The sequence below is a fragment of the Anoplopoma fimbria genome, chromosome 9, assembly GCF_027596085.1.
Source record: "Anoplopoma fimbria isolate UVic2021 breed Golden Eagle Sablefish chromosome 9, Afim_UVic_2022, whole genome shotgun sequence".
NCBI lineage: Eukaryota > Metazoa > Chordata > Actinopteri > Perciformes > Anoplopomatidae > Anoplopoma > Anoplopoma fimbria.
In genome coordinates, this window is record NC_072457.1 from 14,347,696 (window position 1) to 14,373,506 (window position 25,811).

The 25,811-nt window shown below is 39.4% G+C and overlaps 1 protein-coding gene across 1 annotated transcript; it reads right to left on the reverse strand.

The window, feature by feature from the left end:
• Positions 1-583: 583 nt before the first annotated feature.
• Positions 584-23,846, reverse strand: prom1b (prominin 1 b). Its single transcript, XM_054604463.1, has 23 exons — positions 23,513-23,846; positions 13,997-14,058; positions 13,405-13,431; positions 13,105-13,310; positions 11,007-11,127; positions 10,835-10,898; positions 10,609-10,698; positions 9,609-9,826; positions 9,408-9,482; positions 9,208-9,271; positions 8,699-8,858; positions 8,269-8,421; positions 7,597-7,720; positions 7,322-7,425; positions 6,896-6,980; positions 6,657-6,803; positions 6,199-6,270; positions 5,401-5,493; positions 4,681-4,734; positions 4,271-4,351; positions 3,927-3,995; positions 2,434-2,523; positions 584-703 (listed from the first exon to the last, which is right to left on the reverse strand). Exons 1-23 carry the CDS (start codon positions 23,784-23,786, stop codon positions 584-586), a joined length of 2,553 nt encoding a protein of 850 aa, XP_054460438.1. The 5' UTR covers positions 23,787-23,846.
• Between the last annotated feature and the right edge of the window lie 1,965 nt (positions 23,847-25,811).

A 25,811-nucleotide genomic window follows, 5' to 3' on the forward strand; every position in this document is an offset into this window, starting at 1 on the left:
GACCACAGCGAGCTCTCCGTGGATATCGAACACTTGTTCACCATGATTACCTGAATTACCCATACTGCAACACAAGAGCGAGGCTGGAGAGGTAAGAAAGAGAATGGGAAGACTCCGCTGAAAGGATGCAAAGGAGCAACAAGGATGCAGTGATCCTCGGTATTAAAAGTCAAAAAAGAGGAGGAAGACGCAGGAGAAGTTGATGTAATGAAGATCCATGCAAAGAGAGGAAGACCATGATTGTAATTTTGGATTTCTGATGAAAAAAGGTGCAAGAAAGATGTGAAGAGATCTAAAGTTGAAGTGTCCCGTACCAAACAGGCAATGGGCTCGTGGAAGAGGGCGAAAAGACGTGTGAATATCAGACAAACATCAAAGGGCAACAAGCCACGGGTAAGTGGTTCTGGAGAGAGAGCGGAAATAACACGAGGAGAATCAAAGGCCATGAAAAGGAATAATGACAGAGAGAAAGAAAAGAAGAAGATCAATTAATTTAGTTTCAATCTACGGAGATGATTCAGAAAAAAAACTACGAGCAAAGCTAACATCATGTCTGTTTGATGTAGAAAAGGTGTGTTTGGACTCACTCTTCAAAGACGTCCTCTGTGTCCATCCTTCTGTAATACTTGGCCAGTTTGGTGGAGAAGATGATACTGGGAATCAGGAGGATACAGCAGCCTCCCAGTCCAAACCAGAATGTGTTCTGAAAAACACATATGCAAGTTATTTTTCTCCAGTTAAACTTTGATTCATTCCTGTGGCTCTCAATAAAACTATAATCGCTCCAAAATTGACTTTTATTGCTAAAATAAATTTAAAAGATTAGTTCATGAATGAATTCATCATTTAAGTGGAAGAAGATGTTTTCTGAACCTTCAAAGTAGTAATTAGAAAGTAAAAGCAATAATAGCAATAACGCATGCAGTAGAGTAATATCTTTTATTGCATATTATATTCATATTGATGCATTTTAACCACCATCTTTTAGCTACGACATATAAAGTTAATATAGTAGTTGAGTAGTTTTACTTACTCACTGCATCATAATTCTTTATATCAATCACGTTTTATTTAATGCTAAATCAGTAAAGTAACTAGTACCGTGCCTACAATACTCAGAAAATAGTAGTGCAGTAAGAAAGTACTATATTTTCCCCTGAATTGTAGTGAGATATAAGTATAAAGTGGCATAAATTGGCAATTGTACAGTATTCAAATGTAAGTGTTGTTACTTTCCACCATTGTTCATTTTTTTTTTCTGGTTTACTGTTGGTTTTCCATATTTCATAGACTAAAATAATGCATAGATTAATTGATAAACGTGAGTTGCAGCCCTCCAGATTTCACATAAAAGCACATGCACATGGATGCACAAGAAATGTACACATCACCCGGCACAAATAGGACAGAACATATAAATATAAACACGTACACACATGCAGCACATACGGTACCGAGGCTGCAGGCACTGCTGGAGCGCTGATGTATAAAAAGAACGTATACCGTATTTTCCGCACTATAAAGAAACTTAAAAGCCTTTAAATAAAAAAACGACAGTGCGCCTTATAATCCGGAACTTAAGATCTTTAAAAATAAGAACTTGAAAATTTTAATATATACATTTATATATATAAATATATTGTGTTTTATATGTATGAACAAATGTCTCAATAAAGTTATTGAATTTAAACCAAAAAAAAAAAATCTACCCGGCATGCAATGCGCGGTGATCGAAGTTTGACTGACTGACTGTTTTGTTTCGCTTAATGCGCCTTATAGTCCGGTGCGCCTTATATATGAAAAAAGATCGAAAATAGACCATTCATTGACAGTGCACCTTATAATCCAGTGCGCCCTATAGTGCGGAAAATACGGTATATATTTATATTGACCACAGCCTGTGGCTTGTTTGAGCGCTCATTTAAACTCTCACAAACACACACGATATATAGCTGATATGTAAATATAAAACTTTACAACTCCTCGGGGCAGGAGTGAAAACAGTGAGGAATCTATGTGTATATAACTCTCCTGTCCTGCCTCAAAACAGACCCTATCTCATCTGTGTGTGTGTGTGTGTGTGTGTGTGTGTGTGTGTGTGTGTGTGTGTGTGTGTGTGTGTGTGTGTGTGTGTGTGTGTGAGCGAGTGTGTCGGAGACTTGAGAACATACTGTTCCCGTACATGTGGCCCGAATGGCTCCACAGTCTTCATCTCTTCAAAAAAACCCAGGGCCGCCTCAAACCGTCAAAGGGCCGTTTATGTTTCTAGTTGAAAACCAGATACATGTGGGGGAACATGTACTATACATACAGATGTGAAATGAATCAGGGCAGCTCAGCAGCCTGGCCAGTCACACGCACACGCACACACACACACACACACACACACACACACACACACACACACACACACACAGTGTTCTAGTGCCTTACCACTGAATCGATTATGAAGCTGCACGCTACTATCTCCATGCTGTCCACAACGTTACTGATGGGTTTACACTGGGCCACCTCTGTAGTCAACTGTAAGGTGAAAAACACAGCAGAAAACCAAAAGTATAGATTACAGTGTGTGTATGAAATGACGTCAAACGTAAAAGCATAACCTGATGAGTATGGTGTAGAAGTGGAAGATGACGTCTGCTGAACCTTGTTATTTTAGACGTTTAATTTAAATCAATTGTTTAAATAATCTGGTTACATTCAGAGCGTCCCTGATTAACTGAAACCTGAACTTCCTGGCCATGTTTACACTCGGCATTAACATGCATCTTGGGTGATCCGGTCACAAGTTGTCAGCTCTAAATACGTCAGTTCACACCTGACATTTGAATACGTCTCAAATGAACACTTGGGATCGCTATATGCAAATAAACACGTGTTTGCAAAGACTAAATGCATTGTTGTTTTTAAACGAGGCAGCAATCCAGTTCACTGGCTAGTCTACTGGACATTTAAAGAAGAAGAAGAAGAAGAAATCAAAACAATACAGACTGGATCTATTTATTTTGGTTTCCAGGCAAAACAAATTGTCCAAGATGTTTTGAAGCACTTGTCATGTAAGTATATTAGCTTTTCGTGGACAAAGCCGGCGTACGTGATTTGAGAACTACCATGAGATGAGAAAAGGGAAGAACTGTGTCTAAACTACCAGGATGTTCTACTACATCCCGTCGCATTTTGCAGTTTGCAAGCCAGCATGCTTTTCTGGTTATTCTGACCCACAATCCTTTGCACCGGGGATATATTAGCATGAAGGTCAAACCACTGAATGCATACTGCATGAAACAGAACGTCCTTTGTAAGGTCAGCTGCAATACGTAATTGAAGTAAAAAGAAAAAAGTATGGGATTTGGAACGCAGCATACGAATAAGATGTGGTCAAATGGATCCTGACCCCATCAACGAGTGTCGGACTTTTCCCTTATTTGACTTGTATGATTGTTTTTTTGTCACTGTGTCAGATTTTAAATGGCAATGTCAGAATTTTTAAAAAATAAAATCCTACTTCATCTATCTTATTTCTAAGACTTCTGAAAGATTGATTTAAATTATTTTTATACCAATTAAAGCCTTTACGACTTTTAAAGGAACTGTGGGAACTCTGTCAGATCCACCTACACTTGTATTTAGCGCTGTCCACTTGTGATCCGATAGCACCAAAACACATTTAGAAAGAAAGTGTTAACAGGGTCCCTGTTGACTCTTGAGAGTGCAGCTCAACTGTTGACAGTTTAACTGTTCACTCACTATAATCAAGTATAAATCCAACACTAAAGGAACACTTTTACTTTGGTTTTTAATTTGCACCGTACAATTACACTCTTCCCTTCTGCTGACAAAGTCTCTACTGTGATTTATCAACCTGTAAACTTTAAAAGGTGAAATCGATGATATACATTGTACTAAACTGTTGGTATACTCACCGAGTTCTTGACCCACGCTGTATACTGTTTGAAGTATCCCACCAAGCTCTGTGTGTAACCTTTTGTTTCCTAGAAACCAACAGAGAGGAAAACATGTCAGCAAATGTGTGACTGCAGTGTGTCGAGGGTTACTGTTGATTCCTGAGGTAACATAAAGTAAAGTCAAGAAAAGAGTAACTTAAAGTAAAAAAAATATCTGGTTTAAATCAGAGAAAATGGAGCTGAGGAATTTATGAAAACGTTTTTAGATGAAGTTCGTCGTCTAATATCTGATTGACCGATCTGAAGCAACAAGTTGCATACCACTCATATAATACTGTTTGTTATAATTCTTTTTTTAATACCTGTTTCACCACATGGGAGGCGTTATGAGTGATGAGGTACTCTGCTGCATCGATGGCACTCAGGATATTCGTGACCTTGACCTAAAAGAAACAGACAGAGAAAGAGATTAATTTGCTCTTATGAGACAATTAAGTAAGTAAGTGTAAATAGTTTGTTTATGTTCAGTTGACAATACAGAAGTTAATAAGACGTTTTCTGCATGGTTTGATAAGTAGACGTCATTGTCTGTGTGCTAATACACAACAGCAATACAATTGAATATCAAATAAATCCTTAAATGTATCATGTCTTGTTGATTTGTCAAGTGAAGTGATGTTGATTTTGACAAATAAGAAGGCTGCATTAGACCACACAAGTCAAATAAACTATCTGTATTATAGGTAAATCTAGCGTGTTGTGTTTTCCTCACCGGCAGGTCGCTGGACATCCTCTGCAGCTGTTTGATACTCTGACTCAGTGTACTCTGTGTGAGGAGACAAGAACACAAACTGTTACCAAACAAACTATAACTGCGTCTCTGTATGACCCATAAACAAAAATCATTAGCATCACGTCACGTCACCGCTGTCACAACATAAACAACACTCCTATGACAAACACGCAACGAGAACACGGTCATGTGGCGATACATTAACGGTGGCTTACCCGAGCTCTGACATATTTCTGTTACCGTTTACAGAACAGAAAGGAAGAAGAGAGAAAGTAAGTAAAGTATAAGGGAGCGGCTAACAAATTAAAAAATATACTTCCATTTTGTTTGTTCTTAAACTTGTAATCTGATTATTTGCTTTCTTTAAATCAGATTTTTATATTATCTATCTTAATATTTTTTGTAACAGTTAGCCAGAAATAAAAAAAAAAGCTACATTGCTGTTGGTGCATATAATCTGCAATTTTCTATATCAGATGTTACAATAAGCCTTAAAATAAACCTGAGAAAATGACAAATGTTGTCTGCACAAGATTGTTCCTGCTATTATAAAATCTCATGAAGTAGTACACTGTATGTTCATTTACTCTGTCAGGAGAAAGGAGGGTTTTTTGGACATAGGAATGGATCTCTGTGTATTTTCTTGTGCATATGTATGAAGTGTTGGTGTTTAATGTGTTTGATGTGAGAGTTGATTACCATTGCTTGCTCCATCGGAACCACCTGATCTCTGTGAATCTGTCTGATACTGCTGGCGTGTCCTTTCATTGCGTTCTCCAGAGCACCACGTGGCTGTAAACAAAAACACACACACACACACACATACACACAAAGAGCAGAGGATGCAGCAGTTTGTTGCAATTAAATCTTTAGGATAATTAGGTGATGACTATCATTGCAATCATGCATAATTCCTTCCTTCTTTAGAAATACGTGCACACACTAATCCTTCTGTGGTATGTCCCATGTGCCTTTAAATGGCACAGTTCCTGTACTATGTACGATGCATGTGTCATAAATGTGTGTGTTCAGGGTGAATGGGCAGCTTGTTCAGACCAACTGAGCATGAAGAGAATTTATTTTTCCAGAGAGGCTGTCCAACTGTATGTTTGGGTTTGTGGGTTTAAGAATTTGTCTTCAACCTGTCAATATTAATCAAGATTAAAAAAACGAATGAAAAATGCATAAAAAATCTCTAAAATCGACTCCTTGGGTCCAAATTCTTTCACAAACACTTTAGCATCATAAGTTGAACTTGAATAGAAACTATGTGTGACAGATCACTGCAGCCGACAAATATAAAAACTGATTAAACCTCATCTTAGTCACTCTATACTGTTACTTTTTTAACAGCAGTACTGTAGGTGTTACTTGGATAATAATCCAAAGCAATGTGCATTATGTGTGTCTCACTTCTTCATCATTTTGGCATTAGAATGATAAAAGCAGCATCCTGTTGTTGCTGTAATTTGTTGGTAAGAACATAATGTGACTTACCATTTGGTCGGCCTGAGCCTCCAGGTCGGTAGAGAAGGAGAGGAGATCCACGAGAGTGACTCCTTTAGTGACCTTAAACAAAAAACAAAGGGTCATATATTTTTTAATTCCCTCCTTCAGTCTGGAAATGCACAATCTGAATAAGAATTCTTTGTCCAAAATTATAATTTATTTCAACTCATGTTTACATTTGAGCTGAAAACTTTTGGTAGTAGGTAAAAAGTGGTTAGTTGATTAAATATTATTTCATATTACGACAGCTATAGTTATGTTTAGTTTATTAAAATAACCTTGACACAAAAAAGCATTAATCAGATGAAACACTGGCTTTTTGTTAACGGGGTGGACTTTGCATTAACCTACATTAAATCTTGGAGGCCTAGCCTGACCTGAACTTAAACCAGGTTTGTCCCCATATGGTAGAAAAGTAACTGTAGACACACAGACACACAGATTACCTCAGCCAGGTAGGCTTCGTAGTCGATATGTCCAATTCCAGAGTTGGCGAAGTTGATGAGGTTGTCTCTGCCGGCCTGCTCAAGCAGCGTGATGTCCTGCAGGTCGACCTGCACACTCTCCAACACTTTGGCCAGATCCCTGTTGTACTGTTTAAACCACACACATATATATATGCTGATAAGTTACAATTCACTCAGACATTTATCAGCATTTACTTAAACAGTAAACTGACACTTACAACAGTTCTGTTGAGGAATGAGTTTATGTTGAACATGGTCTCCAGTTGTAGAGAATGGTAGAGACCGTTGTTCTCATAGCAGTCCCTACAAAGACAAAAGACAAAGAGAGTTTGGTCACACTCTGAAACTCCTCCTTTATGTGTATTTATACAGCTCATTTTTTTTTATATTTATTATGGGAATTTTGTTGGTGATAAATTTGTACAGAAAAAATTATAAAATAAAAAAGTCAAATTTAGAAAAAAATGGAAAATGTAATTTGCAGCAAAAACATTATTATTCATCTTTTACGTTGAGGCATAATATGTATCTCATTACCATTATTTTCTTTTTTTCTTCTTACTTTCAATTACAAGACACTGTAAACTGTAGTAAATAATGAGCTTTATCTACATTATGTACAGTATTAGCTGTTGGCATGTTACCTGTACATGCTTCCCAAAGTCAAGTCAATGTTCGGATTCTGAAACAGCATCCCTGGAAGGAAGTTCTTCTTGGAGGGATGAACCAGGAATGGTGTGTCTATGATCTACACACACAAACAGACATGCATATTTATCAGCAGAGAGCCACCGGGATGTTGGTTACTAAACACAATCTTGCTCTGATTAAATTCTCTCCAAGATAACACAGAAAAAAGGCAAAGGGGAAGGTAAAAATAAGGACGATTCAGGAAAAGAAGAGAGTTTGTTTTGAACACCTTGAATAGCTGTCGGTTAGCGAGCGGTTCGCACATCATCTTCTCCACGTTGCCACCAACAACAAACAGGGTGGTCACGATGCCCATCAGCACCCAGACGAAGATGAAAGAGAAGCCCACCCCACTGAAAGAGACAGAGACAGAGCATGTGAAACATAATCACACAGAAACACCAGTAGGCATCTGCTAAGAATAACTTTGCACTTTTTAACTTTTTAAAATGCATCATTCATCAGGTGGAAAGATGCAAAACTGGGAAATGATGGGACAAAAGGGTGTACAAAACTAAACTTTTGTCACATTTGATCTATGCAGACCTTTCTAACAACAGACAATAAAGTATCAGTAACAAGTCTCTACTGCAGCTCAGGGGATATTCATTAATTTCTGAAGAAAAATCTAAAGATAATAGTCCAGTAAATGTTTGTAGAGACCAAACTAATGTTCTACAGGGCAAACATCTACTTTTTGTGACTTCAAATTAGCTGAGCATTAAAGTAATAATCTTGAACATTTACATTTAAATAAATGTCACAGATGTCACCATCAAACACCAAATGAGGTAACAGAATGGTGATTAGGCCTGTGGCCCACTGATGAAAGCTCTTGTATTTGGTGTACTAGAAAACTGTGTGTCAGTTTGTTTGATAGTCAGTTGTCTTAGTAACATACGCCATTAGCAGGTTGCCACCAGTGTTTGACAGGCAGCCTCTTGTTGTTGGTGTAGCTTGCTTGTCGTAGCCACAGGTGCCACACAACAGTCCCAGGAAGTTGAAGGCCAGGACCAGGACGACCATGCAGAGCACTGCCACACAGCCAATCCACCTGCGGCACGGACACATACAGACATTCTTTACAATGTTTATTTATATCTGGTCGGTGAGAATTGAAAAATGTTCAACTTTTAAAACACTGCGCTCGTCACATTGTCATCGTACCCAGCAGTCAAATTACAATGGAGGAGGTGGGGCGAATACCACAAAGACCAACCGTCAAATTGATGGAGGCCAGACTCTTCACCGATGGGAAATTTGTCCCCATAATGTGACTGTTTCCACATCCTGATTAATACGTGAACACAGACAAACACATGTGCACAAACCTGTAGAAATCCATTTGGTCAATCTGTGGGTAATAGGACTCGATGTTCTTCTGTCCTTGGGTGAGGAAAATGGTGAAATTGGTCAGAGAAGCTTCCACAGGAAACATCTTTGAGAAGCTGTTGATCTCTATGCCAATCTTATCCAGCATGACTTTTACTCCTATGCACACATACAAACAAGAAGACAAACAATGTCAATTAGAAGGCCTGTCTGCTCAGAGGTGAAAAAATTGAGAAAGGGGGTCTCATAGAAAGTGAAAAGGGACAAAGAACTTACGAGGAAGAGCTGTGGTTTCATCATTTACAAGTTTGCAGGTGAAGGTGAGAGAAGAAAATACAACAGTGTGAAATACTAAAGTCAGACTTAGTCTCTTTTGATTTGTATAGAAGGGAAAACATTATATTTGTTAGGCAAACTAAATAAACATGCATAACATAAACACACACACACACACACACACACACACACACACACACACACACACACACACACACACACACTTGTGTACCTGCGACAATGTTTTTCGTTTGTTCTTTAACCAGAGTTGGTGTATCATTAAAGGATGAGTAACCCTGGAGGTGGAAAGGAGGAGAGAAAGAATGATTAAGAAAAATATATCCATTTGTATTTTGTAAGAATATTATTGGTGAAAAAGAAAGTGACAACAATGAACAGGAGGATGATGATCAGCTGGAGACAAAGGCTAACCTTTTGAACAATGTTGCTGAGGTCTGTTTTCAGGACGGTGTTGATATTTTCCAAGGCACGAGTGACTTCTGGCAGCTGACAGACACAAAGAGAAAAAGAGTGAAGATTAGCCAATATGGCAACTAAAATGCTTTTTTTTCAATTTATTTCCGGGTTTTGATTCTAATCTCAAGTGTCAGATGATTCTCAGCTCCACAGTACCGTGGAGAAGTCAGCGTTGATTCCCAGCTGCGACAGCGTGGCGCGGATGGTGTTACAGGTGTGAGACACAGCTCCATTAGTGCAGGCTGGGTCTGATAAGGTGTTGGACAGAGAGGAACGCTCCCCTGACAGACTAGCCTGAAGTCTCCCCGACCCCTCCTGGAGAACCTCCAAGGAGGAGCTGACGTTCTCTAGGGCCTCTTTGGTCTCCCGCATGGCTACAGGAGAGAAAGGAAGAGTGCATTTTAATCAAAAGTAGGTACTGACAAAAACTACACTTTTACTGAATTAATCCACAACGGTGTGTTGTTTTGTGTTGTCAAACTGATGAGACTCATACGATTTATTTTAATAAACATTCACAATCCACACAACCACCACTGAACTACCCAAATTATAACAATAACCAAAATACCACAACACCACAAAAAACACAATAGGAGTCGTTTAACACGGCACAACATTGGTTATGATCAGCAGATCAGCTCTGGTTACCTTTGATGGCATTCTCAACTTTTGCTTTAGATAAAAAGAAATGTGAGGAAATCAAAGAGGAAAAATGAGAAGTAAAAAACATTGTGGGGATGTTCCTTTAAAAGACACAATGCGATTCTGTATTAATGAAAACACATGAGAGGAAACTGCACATAAAAAGAAGTCATGTGGCGACAATTTACAAAAATAATATATCTATACATAGATATATGTTGCAATGGTGTCGTAATTTGATTTTCAGTTCAGCAAAATAAGAAATGCTTTACAATTTCAGCTTATATTAGCATTCAACATGATAAAAGGGAATCATTTTGTATTTTTAATCAAACATGCAGGATTCTGAACATTTTACTGTATATAAAACAAAACCTGAACAGACTTTTACATTCTAACAAAAATAGTTCTTGGCTGAAGAGATTCATACTTGAATTAAGAAATCAATATTGTAAATTAGATGAACAGGAGGTCGTATAAAAAGCTAAAACAGAGTGTGTGTGTGTGTTACCTCCTGCCATACGCAGCGCCGTGTCCAGTGAGGGAACAACCTCTTTCTCCAGCTGACTGTGGATCCTCCCACCCAGCAGAGGTCCGATGTCTGTCAGGAAACAGAGGAAGATCAGACGGTTTTATGACAACACTGCAGTTATACATTGCAGCTGTAGGTAAACACGGGGAGATACAGGCAAACAACGCGATGGACATTAAACAAATAAAGTATGTATTCAACTTACTGTCGAGGTCTGACAGGACTTTGTTCTTTGCTGTGGTGTACTGGGCTGTCAGGTAATCAATTTGCTGCAAAAGAAGACACATATCAAACATTCAAACATGAATTATTATGTTTCTGTGTCTTTTACATGGGAATACGTGTGTGTGTGTTTGTGTGTATGTGAGAGGGTATACCACAGGTGTGTTGTTGGCAAACGTCCTCAGGTCTCTCATGTTGGTGTTGATGAGCCGACGAGTGCTCTTGATCTGTGTGCTGACATTATGGTTCGCAGCGTAGGCGATGAGAACTCCCAGACTGAAACACAAACACATGAAGGATCCGTAAAGTGAAGACAGTGAGCAGCATCGACCAGCAGAGGGCAGCATGGATTCATTAAGGTGTGTTTCTGCTGCATGGGCTTCAAAAGTCACTGTTGGAGAATTCACAGAGATGTGACCGGCCTGCAAAGACACATTTCTCTCTTTTCATTTTGTCTCAATCTGAAATGTGGATTTCAAAAGAAGCACGTCTGTCTTTTTCTCCCTGTCCCTCTCTCTGCTTATCCTTTTAGAACGGACTGTTTATCACATGAATGAAGTGTATTCAGGTAGAGGGGTCATTACAAACAGCTCACACGTTTATTCAGATAAGACACACCTGTCTTTAAGACTTTCTTTGTCCTGACTTTGGCAATTGAGTAAGATAAAAAATATTTGGGAAAGATCTACATATGTTATGCTATGAATCTACATAATATTTGAGCCAATTTTGGAAAATCCACATCTCATTTTCCTGCATGCTTAAAATGATTTTCTGATGCATCTTCCACTGTTTCTCTACAATCCATCTCCTTCATTATTAGTTAAGATTTAACAAGGCAGATTAATTAAAATGGATATTGACTTATGTCAAGTTTATTAACAAAATTCTGTACATGTGTTGTAATATACTGGAGCAAACTTACTAAAATAAATTAAGAGAGCAGGATGGATAATGCTGCTTTCACTGCTGTTTTGCAAACAACAAAGAGTGATGAAATCTGCCAAGGTGTTGAGTATTTGGGAATTATTGCTGTGATGTTATTCCTGAACTCGGAAATGATTATTTTCCTTTTGAAGGTATTTAATTTACCTGCCAATTAACTGATCTATTTTAATCTGCTGAGCCTTGAGCAAAGATTTGAGTCAATGTCAACAGAAGGAGAAACAGAAATAATCTTCTGTGACTGAGATTATAGACGAATCATGATAACAAACCCTGACCAGATAATATCTCCAAATGGCCACAGACTGCTTCATGTACTCATATATGCATGCTTATGTTTGTGTGTGCGTGAGCATGCGTGTTTTGTGTGTGTGAGCACTCGTTCAGACAGAGAGGCCTCTCACAGTCAGCCAAGTGATATCAGTGACACTTAACTGTCCTGCTCAGTTTGGATTGTATTTCTCCGACCCTGCACCTGTTTCCCAGTGTGAATGTGAGCAGTTTCGTTAAAGGGAAACTTCACAGATTTTACACATCAAAGTCTGTTTGCAGGTCTTATGGAGCACTACTGCTTATGTGAAAAGACCAAAAAAGCCTTTTGTGGTCTCAAAGGGAGCTGAACAAATTTTGATTAACTGCCTCGAGTGATGTCACTTGGTCTGGGGTTGTTAGAACGCTTATCATCACTTCTCGAAGCTTCATTACAGGAGATCAATGCTTAATCTGTAGAGCACTCTTTATAGAACCCACATATAAATACACATAAGCATGCAGAATCTGTGCAACCAAAAGGTGTGTATCCCCCTTCAGTTTTTGCATAACTTGTTGCGCTACAAAATTATTTCACAATGAACTTATTATTACTTAAATTGAGAAATGTCTGTTCATTTTTATAAAACATTGTAGTGTAAATTCTAGGCCTTTACTACAAATTGTACTGATATGGCAGGAAATAAGGGAGAAAAAGATGCAACACAGGTCTTTGGCCAGACTTGAACCCGGGACATTGTGGTTCATAGTTGTCAAATTCATAAAAACATTTGTGTACTGGTTGCTTCGAGATCTACGACTTAAAGTTTAGCAAGACATGCTTCCCTATTTGTTTAAATAAATGCAAGGTGAAGTCTTAATTTAAATACTTTTACCACTACCTAGCTCAGTATATCCAAAATCCACTTTGCAACAACTCATGAGAATCTAGAAATCCAGAATGCAAACTGTGAGAACAGAATCACTGTAATAATAAATAAAATCCTCGTAGCGTTAATGAGCAAGATGATATGATGAAGGCTGAAAAGAACGACTCACACAATGAAGATGGAGGTGGCGATGAGCGAGGCGGTGAAGAAACCTCTCTGACAGTCCACGTTCTTCCTCTGTCTCTGGTGCATCTCCCCTCCACAGTTCTCACAGCACCGACACACACAGAAGCACATGCCTATGATGGGGGTGAGGACCAAGAAGGTGATGCCGATGGTCGCACATATGAGGAATCCGGCCTCGTAGTGGATCCACTGCAGGAGGAGAGGATTTATACAAACACTCACTTCATATTTTTTACGGTATTGTAGAGTGTAATATAGGAACGCAATGTTATGAGGAGTTTACCTGTAGTAACAGGACCACGTTTTCTGGCTGTCACCGCATAGCACGAGCATGCAGACAAACAAGCCCACACGCACACACACACACACACACACACACACACACACACACACACACACAAACACACACACAAACACACACACACAAACACAAATTGACACACAAAGCCGTAGCAAGAGGGAAAGAAAGACAAACAAAACAAGGTCAGTGTGAGGTCAGAGATTAAGAGGCAGCAAAATTCCAATTTCTAAAGAGGGAAGTGAAGGCAACATCATGAGTCAAGGTAGAAAAAAAAGAGTAAAAAAGAATCAAATTAATCCCAAAAGGATTGTTAACATCCCAGTACCTACTATAGGCCACGATATAATCTAATTGTGATTCTTACTGTAAGAGACTTAATATATTATTTCCTTTTCTTTAACATGTCATCATAATACATTGTATTCACTTGCAAGGTGAATTTTTTATTTTAATTTGCTAGTACAAAATCTTTCACAATTATTAAATCATTAATAACAATTAATCAATTAAATATCCAAACACTGCTTAATAACATGATTAAGTTCATCTTAATTATCACTTAAATCAAACGTACCTTTCTCCATTCATCTATTTTGATTCCTCCCATGTTTTGTTGAATGACTTTAACAATCAGATCTGAAAAACAAATAGAACAGATAGGTAGAAACTTAAGTCTTTCAATCTGTAGAAATGTGATTAAAATTACACAACAGTGTTTATCGAGCAGAATATGACTCATCTGCCAATATCACACACAATCAAAAACACTTCCAGTGTAACATTTGAGGAGCTACATGGAGAGAAAAATCCATTTATCCGTTCATGAGCAGACAACACAGATTATGAGGATTCATATTTTCATTTCCGAGGACAGTATTGCGTCTGTATTTCCTCATAAATCTAACAGCTGTGTGTTTTTGGAGAACCTGTTTGAACTGTGTAGTTCGCCAATGAGGGCTGCAGTTCGGTCCAGCTGTCTGTGTGGTTATATGGGTCAGGCAACACTAAGCCTACCTGGATGGGGAGTGACTCATCCAGCAGGGGAACACTGATTCCTTTCCACACAAAACACACACACACACACACACACACACACACACACGCACGCACACACGCACTAGGGATGCAACGATCGAACGTTTTAAGTCCCGATACGATACCTTGGCTTTGTGTATCGGCCAATACAGAGTACCAGTCCAATATTAGTGTTTAATTAATAAGCAGAATTCCTCACTGTGTGGAAGAGACTGGGTGCGTCAATGCATCTCTAACACACACTAACAAGAACACCTGTATGCACATGTATGTTGGACAACTTGCGCGGTAAAACAAAATATATATATATCTATGTGTGTAAATCTTCAGCTCAAAGAAACAACAAATGCGTACACAAACCACTGTTGAATAAAATCTACTCAAGTTCTGTAAAATTTCGAGATTCTTGTACTTTCCATTTAATTCTACTTTAAACTTCTGCTTCACTACATTTCCGAGGGAAATATTGCACTTTCTACTCCACTACATTTTTTTTTACTGCAAATCAACTAAGAGATAATGATGTACTATTACAGATTACGTAAACTACCCGCAGTATGTAAAGTACTTAAAATAGGCAATTTTCAGAGCAGCCACATTGACATGTAATTGCTGGGTAAACACAGGTGCGATTGAAAAAGAAGTATGGACCCATTCCATTTAGGTGGGCTGTGGGCTGGGGCCCTGGTATTGTGTATGTTGGCTCATTGTAATGCCTGTGACACTAAATAAAATGGGACCTTTATCAGTTTTATCAATTTCACTTGTGTTTACCCTGCAATTACATTTAAAATGGAGGCTGTGGAAAGGGCCTATTAGTTAGTGATGCTAACATATCAATGCAATGATAACTATAATCCAATTTAAAAAAATATATATTATTCTGAAATGGGCCAGAAGAGAAGATCTGAATACTTCTTTCACCTTATTTATGTGGACATACACAGTACAATATATGAACAATGAACACTCCCTTCTTGAAGCTGCGTAGAAAGTAAAGGCAATATTTTCCAGTGTTTGGTATCAGAATTAAGAATGTAATATTGTCCTATAGCAGGTCCTCTGAGGTTGGTACAGTATGTGCCACTGCAAATAACAACAAGCAGATGGAGGCCAGTTAAGCATGTAAATGCTGACACAGCTGTCACACACACACACACAAACACAAACCACACACACACACACACACACACACACTGAAACCATTGTGTCTGTTCTGCCTTCTGCTCGCTCACCTGCTGACCCTCAGGTGAGGTGAGAAAGCACACGTTACTGAAATGTGTGACTAGATTTGTTTTTCTCACTTTTAAAATGTTCCAGTAAACTAAGTGAATTAAAGTACTATTACTGTCACTGTGTTTTTTTATCCTCTTACTCATGTCATCCTCTCTCTCCCCACATTTCACATAGGAGCTGCAACTATTGATTATTTTCATCACAGATTAATCTGCCGATTGATTTGATTATTTTTGTCATTAAAATGTCAGAAAATAGTGAATAGTGAAAGTGAAACATTTACATTATAATTTATCAGAGTCCATGGTGATGTATTTAAATTGGGCAGTCAATAAAAAAAAGAATTACAAAAAAATGTAAATAAAATAAGAGACAGTTCTGCATTTAAAAACAAATATTAGAACAAACCGAAGATCAAAAACCTTGCTTTTCAACTAATCAATTAATTTACTGATTCTATCAGCTCTCTCTACATACTGACCACTATCAAAAAAATGGCCACAAGACTACTTAAATATTTAGTTTAGTATACTGTGTATACTGAACTAAATATTTGTTTGGTATGTTTAATGTTTAATGAGATTTTATGTGTTTTTGTTGAACGATTGGCTGCAAAGCAACAGCCTCTAAATCATGTGAGGTTTTAAGTCTGTGCTTTAAAAGTAAAATTGTCTTATAAGCCTTTCTGGTGACTAAAAGGAGCTGAGATTTGGGATATCTTTTGTAACCATATGGATAATCCTCTCAACACCATCCTCCTCTCCTGCTGGGACGTGGCTGTCTTACATTTCTCAGAACAGTTTATAAAAAACTGGTTCACCTGTAAACCTCAGACCGTCGTGTCGGGGTGAAGACACCTCTCTGTCTTCCAACTCTGCAGATGCAGCATATGAGCACATCTGAGTCATGGAGATACCACCTGTTCTTGCTCAGGTACTTAGTTAGCATTAGCCACTGGGGGCATCTAAGCTTAGACAGCTTAGTTCAGTGACCCAATATAAGAAGAAGCTACTGCAAATGAAAGGAAGAGGGGGGGGTGAACAACCTGAAAGAATGAAGACACCGCGGCCTACCATATGTCTAGTGACGAGGAACTGATTTCGTACCAACATATGCATACGTATGTTTTCGGCATCCGTTGTAAAGCTATATCTTTGATAAACCAACTTTTTAGTATCATTGTTGTTCTTTAAGATTGTGCGTGTGTCTCTTCGCTTTTTCATAATAAAAAGCCTTTAAAGAAACCTATTTTAAAGATCTATTGTCGTTCAACCTGAGTTAAACAAGGTGAAACAAACATCGGATCCACAACAGAACACACACAGGTTCATACAGGACACCGTTAGGCTAAATATGTCAACAGAGATACACCAAACACCGCCGCTAGTTAGTTACCTTCTTACTGCAATGGGTAAATATAGGTTCCCACAATCCCCAACCCTGACCTGCTCTGAGAGATTAGTGGAAGTTGTGAACGGAGCCTTATGCAACCTGACAACAATCTATACTATTTCCATTAAAGGCCTCATTTAGTATAAACACTCTCAGGTCCACACACACAAAACAGTGAGGACATTCACATGTCCGCATGTCCAATCCCATTAATCCAATTAATTGTGGATTATAGAAGTGTATAAATCAACTTGTTCGCTCTTGAAACACATACAAACTGCTTACTTTTGATGAGATGGATTTATTTGTATAGCCATAATGTCACACACTTGAGATTCTTGAAGGTTTTACATTTTATCCAAACAAAAGAGAAATCAAGTATTCAGTGGGAGTGATGACGATGGTTCACATACACATTGGTCAGTCTCTGCCAATGTGATAAGGAGTCTCTAAAGATTTCTGGACACGGACTGACCTTTGACATGTTAGAGTTAGATAGCAGTTACCCTACTGGAGAAATGTAAGTTCCAGAGTACATTAAATTAAAAATACATTATTTTGATATTACGCCTGCAAACTCCAGCATTAACTAGCTTTGTCTACTTGCATCCACTCTTACCAGGTTGCGCATGTTTATGAGCTGTGAGCAGTTTAACCAGAGATCTATTTTCACATCTGAGATTGTTTCAAAAAGGAATTACAAATGTCTGCTGCAACTCATACAATTGGTTCAAACTGCTTTATTTGAGGAATGTATGGGATCCGAAAGAGGTAGAAGTATCCAAAAGTATAAAAAAACATGAATATATGTCCAAGAAACATGTGCTTCTTTCTTCCTTTTTTTATTTATCATACCACTGCTTATGGCATATGGACAGACGTTGTATTGGTCGGTTATGAAATGGTTTAGCATTTGGGTGTCAAACTGAGATTGTAGCTCTTAAATGTATAAGAGCCACGATAACGGCTTTCCTACTGTTTTTTATACTACAATGTAAAGAGGAAGTGATGTCTTTGGCTGCATTTCAAATGTTGTGATGACGTAAGTCATGTCAGGTTTGCCAAAGCACAGTTATGTAGTACAGTTAGTTACTTTAAATAGGACTGTACAGCATGTTTTCCTCAGTGTTACAGAAGGCTATAGGTACAGTGTGTATGTTCATGGCACCAGGAGCTATAGAAAGTTAAACTGTCTACTGTGAGCTGGAGAAAAACAACTAAGAGGATTATGGGATCTTTTTCTCTGTTTGAGCTAAACACTTCATTAGGGGCTTCCTACGAGAAATCGTTTTTCAAGTTAAGATAAAGAAAGACGAGAGACTGAAACAAGTATTTTCATTATCAACCAATCTGCCCATCATTTCCATTATTAATTAAATACTGGAAAACCAAAGATATGAGTTTACTATTAAGTCTAACAATATCTGCAAATATTTCATCCATCCATCCATCCATCCATCTTCCGTAACCGCTTATCCAGTTAAGGGTCGCGGGGGTGCTGGAGCCGATCCCAGCTGTCAATGGGCGAAGGCAGGGTACACCCTGGACAGGTCGCCAGCCTATCACAGGGCTGACATATAGAGACAGACAACCATTCACGCTCACATTCATACCTACGGGCAATTTAGAGTCATCAATTAACCTAACCTGCATGTCTTTGGACTGTGGGAGGAAGCCGGAGAACCCGGAGAGAACCCACGCTGACACAGGGAGAACATGCAAACTCCACACAGAAGGTTGTCTGGCCCGGGAATTGAACCCGGGCCCCTCTTGCTGTGAGGCGACAGTGCTACCCACTACACCACCGTGCAGCCCGCAAATATTTCAGAGGCAATTTATTTTCTTTTCGAAAATAAATTGCTTAAACATTACAATTATATTATTGTTGCTGCAAATTTTTTGTGTATGACTTATCAATTAATGGATGTGTGTCTCTTGTTTCAGGTCTACAAGAGACACCTTAAGTACATGCTGTCCAGTCTACCATCGAGAACAACATGTTGAAGCTCTGTGCTTGAAATAGCTATATATAGATGCATAAAAGATGAACGGTATTCACATCTAAAAGCATCAATAAATGATAAAATTGACTTTTCGGAGTAGGTAATTCCTCCGTTTTTCTTGCACACATCCTTATAAGGCAACTAATTTGGGTTTGCAATCTGATTTAAGACATTTGCTTCCTGATCAGTCCCAGTAATTAAAGCAAACAGACAAATACCAGGACTATGACCCACTTTCAGTATGTGTGCGTGTATGTGCGCATGCCCGTACGTATTTCCACATTTGTGTACGTGTGTGTGAGTGTGTGTGTGTGTGTGTGTGTGCGTGTGTGACAATGCCATCTGTAGCAGTGTTGGCTGTGCAGTGTTAGCATTAGCCCTGTGGATGCTAATCCTCTAATCTACCCTGTGTGTATCAGAGGGATAAGACACGGTCTCCTCGCACAGTGGAAGAGTCCAAACTGCTTTTTCATCATAAAAACAACCGTCACACAGATTTATAAAGAGCGATGAGCGAGTCAGGGGAGGGAAAAAACAGAGTCAGTCAAGAACCAACGATGAACCCTTTAGCAATAACTCAAACTCAGATATAAGCAGTTCTGCTGGAAACCTGAAACATTATTAAACTTATAATAAAACAGGGATTTGTGGAGATTTCGCTAAAGAAACATTGGGAAATTGGTCAACCATGGACAATCCAAATGATCTGAAAGGACCAATCAATCAACTATATTTCTTCAGTCTACCTGACATTGATTTGCGTTTCTCCATCTTAACCTCAGCTCAACCTCAGTCCTGACCCCGACCCGTCACCTCTGCTACACATAAACTCAACCCCTAACCTCGACCATGGACGGGGAGATACTGTACCACCAAGATCGCCGCATTTTCTAAAAAGTATAATTTATACTGAGATGTATCGCACACAAGCCTCTATTTGCCAAAAATCTATTTTGATCAGATTTTTTTTCAGAGTTCAGTGGACAAATACAATTTGCAGGAAAACAACCCCTTTCAGTAAAAGTAAAAGTAAAAAGTAATATTTCTTTGTTCCGTACTATTGTAAATAACTCACATACAGAAATGTAAAATGTTAACAGATGCTAATAAGACTAGTATAAATCTTGAAAATGTTACTAAAAGACAACACTACACCAAGTCACACCAGAGAGTTAGCTAATAGAACCGGTCCTGTTCTTTAGACAACTTAGTGTAAGCAGTTTGATCATAAATGAGTAATTAAATTGATCGTTAAAAGCACTTTCTAACAAAAGATTCTCAGAAAATCTGGATTGATAAGAATTCTGCTTGTAGTTAAATCAAAATATTTTGCTAATATGATTACTCTGTATTTGTGTGCATGCATTTAAAAATAGTCCAGTGTGTAGCTGGGAATATTTATTCTTTTTCCTTTATAATAACTGTCATGTTCATTTTGCACTAAAGGTCTTAATTTAATGAGAAAATGCTCCGTAATTTTGTCAAGTATTTATTTCACAAAGAGTATTCAGTTATAGGCCTTACCATGTGGTTATTTCATACAGACTATTTTTTTATTGAATTAAAAGAAAACATGCTATATATATATAGAGTTAAACATTTGTCTACTCATTCTCATAAAGTGTGCTCTGTATAAAAGTTGTAAAATAATATTACGATTAGCATAGTGATAAATTTCAAATTTAGAGGTAAAATTCAAGCTTATACTTTATTAAGGTTGTACACTGTATGATGACAAACTAAATCAGGCTTTGTTTAAAACTGTTTTATCTTTCTTAGCAAACATGTTCAGGCAGTTCTAGTAACCTGCACAAATAATATTCATAACAATCATTTTTAAGTTATTGGATTCACAAACAAAAGTTTTTCTAAATAATGTGCTTGTGCTGCATTTTCCCAATTATTTTAGTTTATCAAACTAAACCGATGGCTTTGCTTCGCTCCGTTGTTGCCGAGTTAATATACGAATATACGGTCATCTGAACCTGCCAAACCCTCATGTCTTAAGTAAAGCAGGTGTAAACAGTGTAATAATGAAACTCCAGAGGTGTGTGTGTTATGTTTTAATGTGTGTGACCAACATGCATGATTTTGCGTAAATATGATATGTGCTGTGCTGTGGGAGTGTGTGTGACCTGACATCCAGGTGGTCTCTACCTGTGCGTGTGTTTGACAGTAGTTCATAGTGGAAAGTCCCTGTGGCGGTAGCAGCATATGGTCCAGTGGATTAAGGTATTACTCGGTGATGCAGGTGACTGAGAAAGCCTCCTCTAATCGCTGATCTGCTAATTGATTACCCAGCCAGCAGCACTAACCCTGGACACCAAAATGGCAGCAACTTAAAACCTTCAATCCTATTTCACTATGTCATCCTCCAACGTGACCACTCATAGATGCACATACAGAACACAAACAAACTGCTTTAAGTTCATTCTGGATGTATGTATCGATGTGCTAGACCTGATATCACCTTTTAAACACCACAACACTGTTAAAGCAAGGGCCCCGGAGAGGATCAATCATGAGCTATGATAGCTATTGATCCTATTAATCTGCTCTTTTATGAGCTCAACAAGCATCTATCACCACACTGTCCCTCTGTGCACATGCTTTTTGATCATCTTAATAAGAAGAGTTTTTGGGAAGTCATGCGTTGATTCTCGGAGAGAGAATACAGATACTGCAGCAGTGTGCAAATAAATCCTCCAACAGCCGTCTCTTTGAGGTTTTCCGTGTTTTTTGGACTTTGCTGCTTAGTTTATGACGTAAAATGGGTCAGTGAGAAAGTCTGTGATGCTTCATAAACAGGCAGGTGGTTTCCAACCTTTTATGACTTATGACCCCTCAACACATGTTATGTTTTGGCAGGTTTATGTACAAAGAGTTAAGTTTTCCCTCTCAGTTAAAGGCCAATTTCACAGCACACAGTTAGGCAACATCATATCAGTGTAATCACAGGTGTAAATTATAAAAACTTATTATGATCCCATTCTATTTAGTGTGTCACAGCCATTCCAGGGAGCCAGCATGCACAACACCAGGATCCTGGCCAACCTAAATGGAACGGGGCCTTAATTAATGTTATCAATCACACCTGTGTTAACCCTGCAATGACATGTCAAAAAGGCTGTTGTGATGGGGTCTCTTGTATCATTTCTGAGACTAGATGTGTAAAAATCCAACACAACACCCACTTTTATCTTGGGACCCCTTGGGTGGGTCTCAACCTCCATGTTGGGAACCAGTCGGCTGTAGCTTTAGGTAAAGGACTGATGGAGCACTGGGAGGTGGAGAGTGTCAACAGACAGACTTATACTATTTTGAATAGTATACTACTATTACTACTATATTGTAAATTTCCCCACTGTGGGACTAATAAAGGATTGATTATTATTATACAATACTGGACACAGTTTCTGCTATCACACCATCTAAAACACGTAATGACATTAGCACCTGACACAAGTATTTTCCAATTCATTAATTTTTTTCCATTCATGCTTTGAACCATCATGTGTACTTTTTGGCCCTCCCCTACACTCTTATATACTACTCTAATATATCATACTATATGCTGTGTATTTCATTCTTTTTCTACTGAGCATCTGTGGCACACAAAAAAAGTTCTGTCTTAGTTTATCACTCTCCTAATTATAATAATAATAATAATAATAATAATAATAATAATAATACATTTTATTTATAGAGCGCTTTTCAGAGTACTCAAAGACGCTTTACAGACATTTAAAAACAGCATTTAAAAGCTACACAATATGATACTATCTAAAATATTTTTTGGGGGGGGTCACACATTTTTATGAATGGCATGTGGCCCATAAGGAAACACTTGCAGTGACAATAAAGATACAATTCTTAGTCACATAATTGAATGAAGCACCTGTTACTGCCACAGGATCATAATTCATATTTGGTTATTTTATGGGAATGTGAGGAGGGCATGGTGGGGGGGTCAGAGGGGGTGATGGAGGGACGGAGGGGGTGATGGAGGGATGGAGGGTCGGAGGGGTGATGGAGGGTGATGGAGGGGGTGATGGAGGGACGGAGGGTCAGAGGGGTGATGGAGGGGGTGATGGAGGGACGGAGGGTGATGAGGGGTGATGGAGGGGTGATGGAGGGGGTGATGGAGGGGACGGAGGGGGTGATGGATGATGGGGGACGGAGGGTGGAGGGGTGATGGAGGGGTGATGGAGGGACAGAGGGTCGGAGGGGTGATGGAGGGGGTGATGGAGGGTCGGAGGGGTGATGGAGGGGTGATGGGGGACGGAGGGGTGATGGAGGGGTGATGGAGGGGGTGATGGAGGGGGATGGGGGATGAAGGGGTGATGGAGGGGGTGATGGAGGGGGTGATGGGGGTGATGGGGGGTGATGGAGGGGGTGGGGGGGGGGGTGATGGGTACTCTCACCTTTAGGAAACGAGTTGGGTTGAATGACGTAGAGGAACGCGTGCACCACGTGGAACAGGACCCCCACGGCCCCGGGCTCGTAGTAAGCGTGGGTGTCATAAACCGCCGCCGGAACGAACCCAAAATCCAACGGCTCCACCGGCGGAGGGGACCGCTGTCTGCGGGAGTCCACGCGGGCCTCAGCCGGGCTCGCGTCCCTCCTCTCACGCGCCTGCCGCTCGCCGCTCGTGGACCCCCAGCAGAGCAGCAGCACGAGCCACCTTGTCCACAACATGGCTCAAGAAGAAGTACCAGCTTTGTACCCAAAATAATACAATTATTAAAACTCCCGAGGTGCGGGGTGGGGGGGGAGGAGGGTTGGAGAGGGGGGGAGGGGGTGGAGAGGAGAGAGGAGGGGAGGAGAGGGGTGCGGGCTCTCGACGTGAGACACCTGTCACGCTGTGTGCGGTTGATCCCCGCAGCTCACAGTCAACCGTCCCGAGAGGAAAACTTTTGAACTCAACATCCAACGGTCGAGGTTCGAGCGGCCGTTAGCTCCGGGGTTCTCGGAACGCGCTCGTCGCAGACATTCTTTTTTTTTTTTTTTTTTTTTTTTTTTCTCTCCGTCAGTTGAAGCGGACCAACGGTCGACTCGTCAGCTCGGCGTCCTGTCCTCGCTCTCACCGGCTCGGACTGTGAGTAGCCTAATCCCGCGTGCACGTCACAACCCAAAGGACGCTCGTGCTCGCTGAAAGCTGGCCGGGTGCGTCTGTGGCGCGCGCGACACCGTTCCATGTTAGCGACTCGCAGCCGATGGAAAGTAACCAAGTACATGTATCCGAGTACTGCACTTAAATACAACTTCAAAGTACTTGAGTACTTCTTAAATATTTCTCTTTCTCCCTCTCTCTGTATTTGTACATGAATGTAGAGGTTGTAAACAGTCAACTTTCGTCACTAGATTAAGTCACAGTACATACAAATACAGTACCAGTCAAAAGTTTGGACACACCTTCTCATTCAATGGTTTTTATTAATTTTTAGAAGTATTTGCTACAAATCTTAGTAAAAGTAGCCTATCAAAAGTAATACATAATTATAATGCAGAGTGGCTATTGTCAGTGTTATACCATTGGATCATTGTTAATCGTGTATTTATACAGTACCAGTCAAAAGTTTGGACACACCTTCTCATTCAATGGTTTTTCTTTATTTTTCTTTATTTTTTACATTGTAGATGAATATTGAAGACATCCAAACTATGAAGGAACACATATGGAATTATGTGGTAAACAAACAAATGCTCAACAAACCAGAATATGTTTTATATTTTAGATTCTTCAAAGTAGTTGAATGAGAAGGTGTGTCCAAACTTTTGACTGGTACTGTATGTCCTCAACTGACCTTTTCATTTAAATATATGATTTCTACATCATATATTTAATCACATACATTCTTTTTTCATACCCTCACTGTCAGGTATTCTGAGACAACAATCGACTCCAATCATGACCCACTATCTATGTGAAACGGGCCTTTCTGTAACGTTGAAACAGCTTAGAGTTGATGTTTATCTGTATTTTTACATTGACTCATCTGAGCATTAGAGGTCAGGTAGCGTTACGGTGTTTGTATAGGAGAGAGTCCGACAACATAATGTCATGGTGTATCTATGAATGTGAGGCAGGTCATTGACTCTCCACTTAGCAGCTGACCTTCAGCTCTGAAGTTCATCAGATAAGACGGTCAAGGCCAGTGAAATTTTAGCAAGCACACACGGTTCTAGTTCAAAAAAAGGGGAAAAACCCAAAGTTCAGTTTAAAAAGCAACATCATAGCCCCGGTTTAAGTCTTTGATATGTCAGCGCTCTCTTTCATCCTCTCACCTCCTCGCGTGCTCAAAGTCACTTAACACGATACACGATATTAGTTTAATGTAAACTTGTATATTGACGTAATCAGGAAAACACAAGTCATGTATCCAGAAGTGGATAATTTAATATTGTTGACCCTGAAAAAAAAAAAAAAAAGTCCATGTGTGTGAATGACTGTGATGACAGAAATCCCCCCAAATGTCCATTCAGGGGGGAACAGTGGAGCACAGTGTTTGTCCCGTGAACAGAGCCGGCAATGACTCCTTTCAGTGAAACACCCGCCACTGTTCCCACACACACACACACACACACACACACACACACACACACACACGCACACACACACACACACGCTGTGTTAAAGAGTCACATCACACAAAAAAGGGTTACAAAACAAAATCTTGTTTTATTCTCCTTCTACCATGTAGGAAACATGTTACATAAATG

What these genes read in the sequence shown, in the direction of transcription:
- prom1b (XM_054604463.1), bottom strand. Translation starts at nt 23,786, where the DNA reads ATGTTGTGGACAAGGTGGCTCGTGCTGCTGCTCTGCTGGGGGTCCACG. An exon ending in GCCACCTCCATCTTCATTGT is followed by an intron (nt 11,128 to 13,104) that starts GTGAGTCGTTCT and finishes TTTGTGTTTCAG; the next exon opens with TCTGGGAGTTCTCATCGCCT. An exon ending in CAGCGTGGGTCAAGAACTCG is followed by an intron (nt 2,524 to 3,926) that starts GTGAGTATACCA and finishes TTCACCTTACAG; the next exon opens with TTGACTACAGAGGTGGCCCA.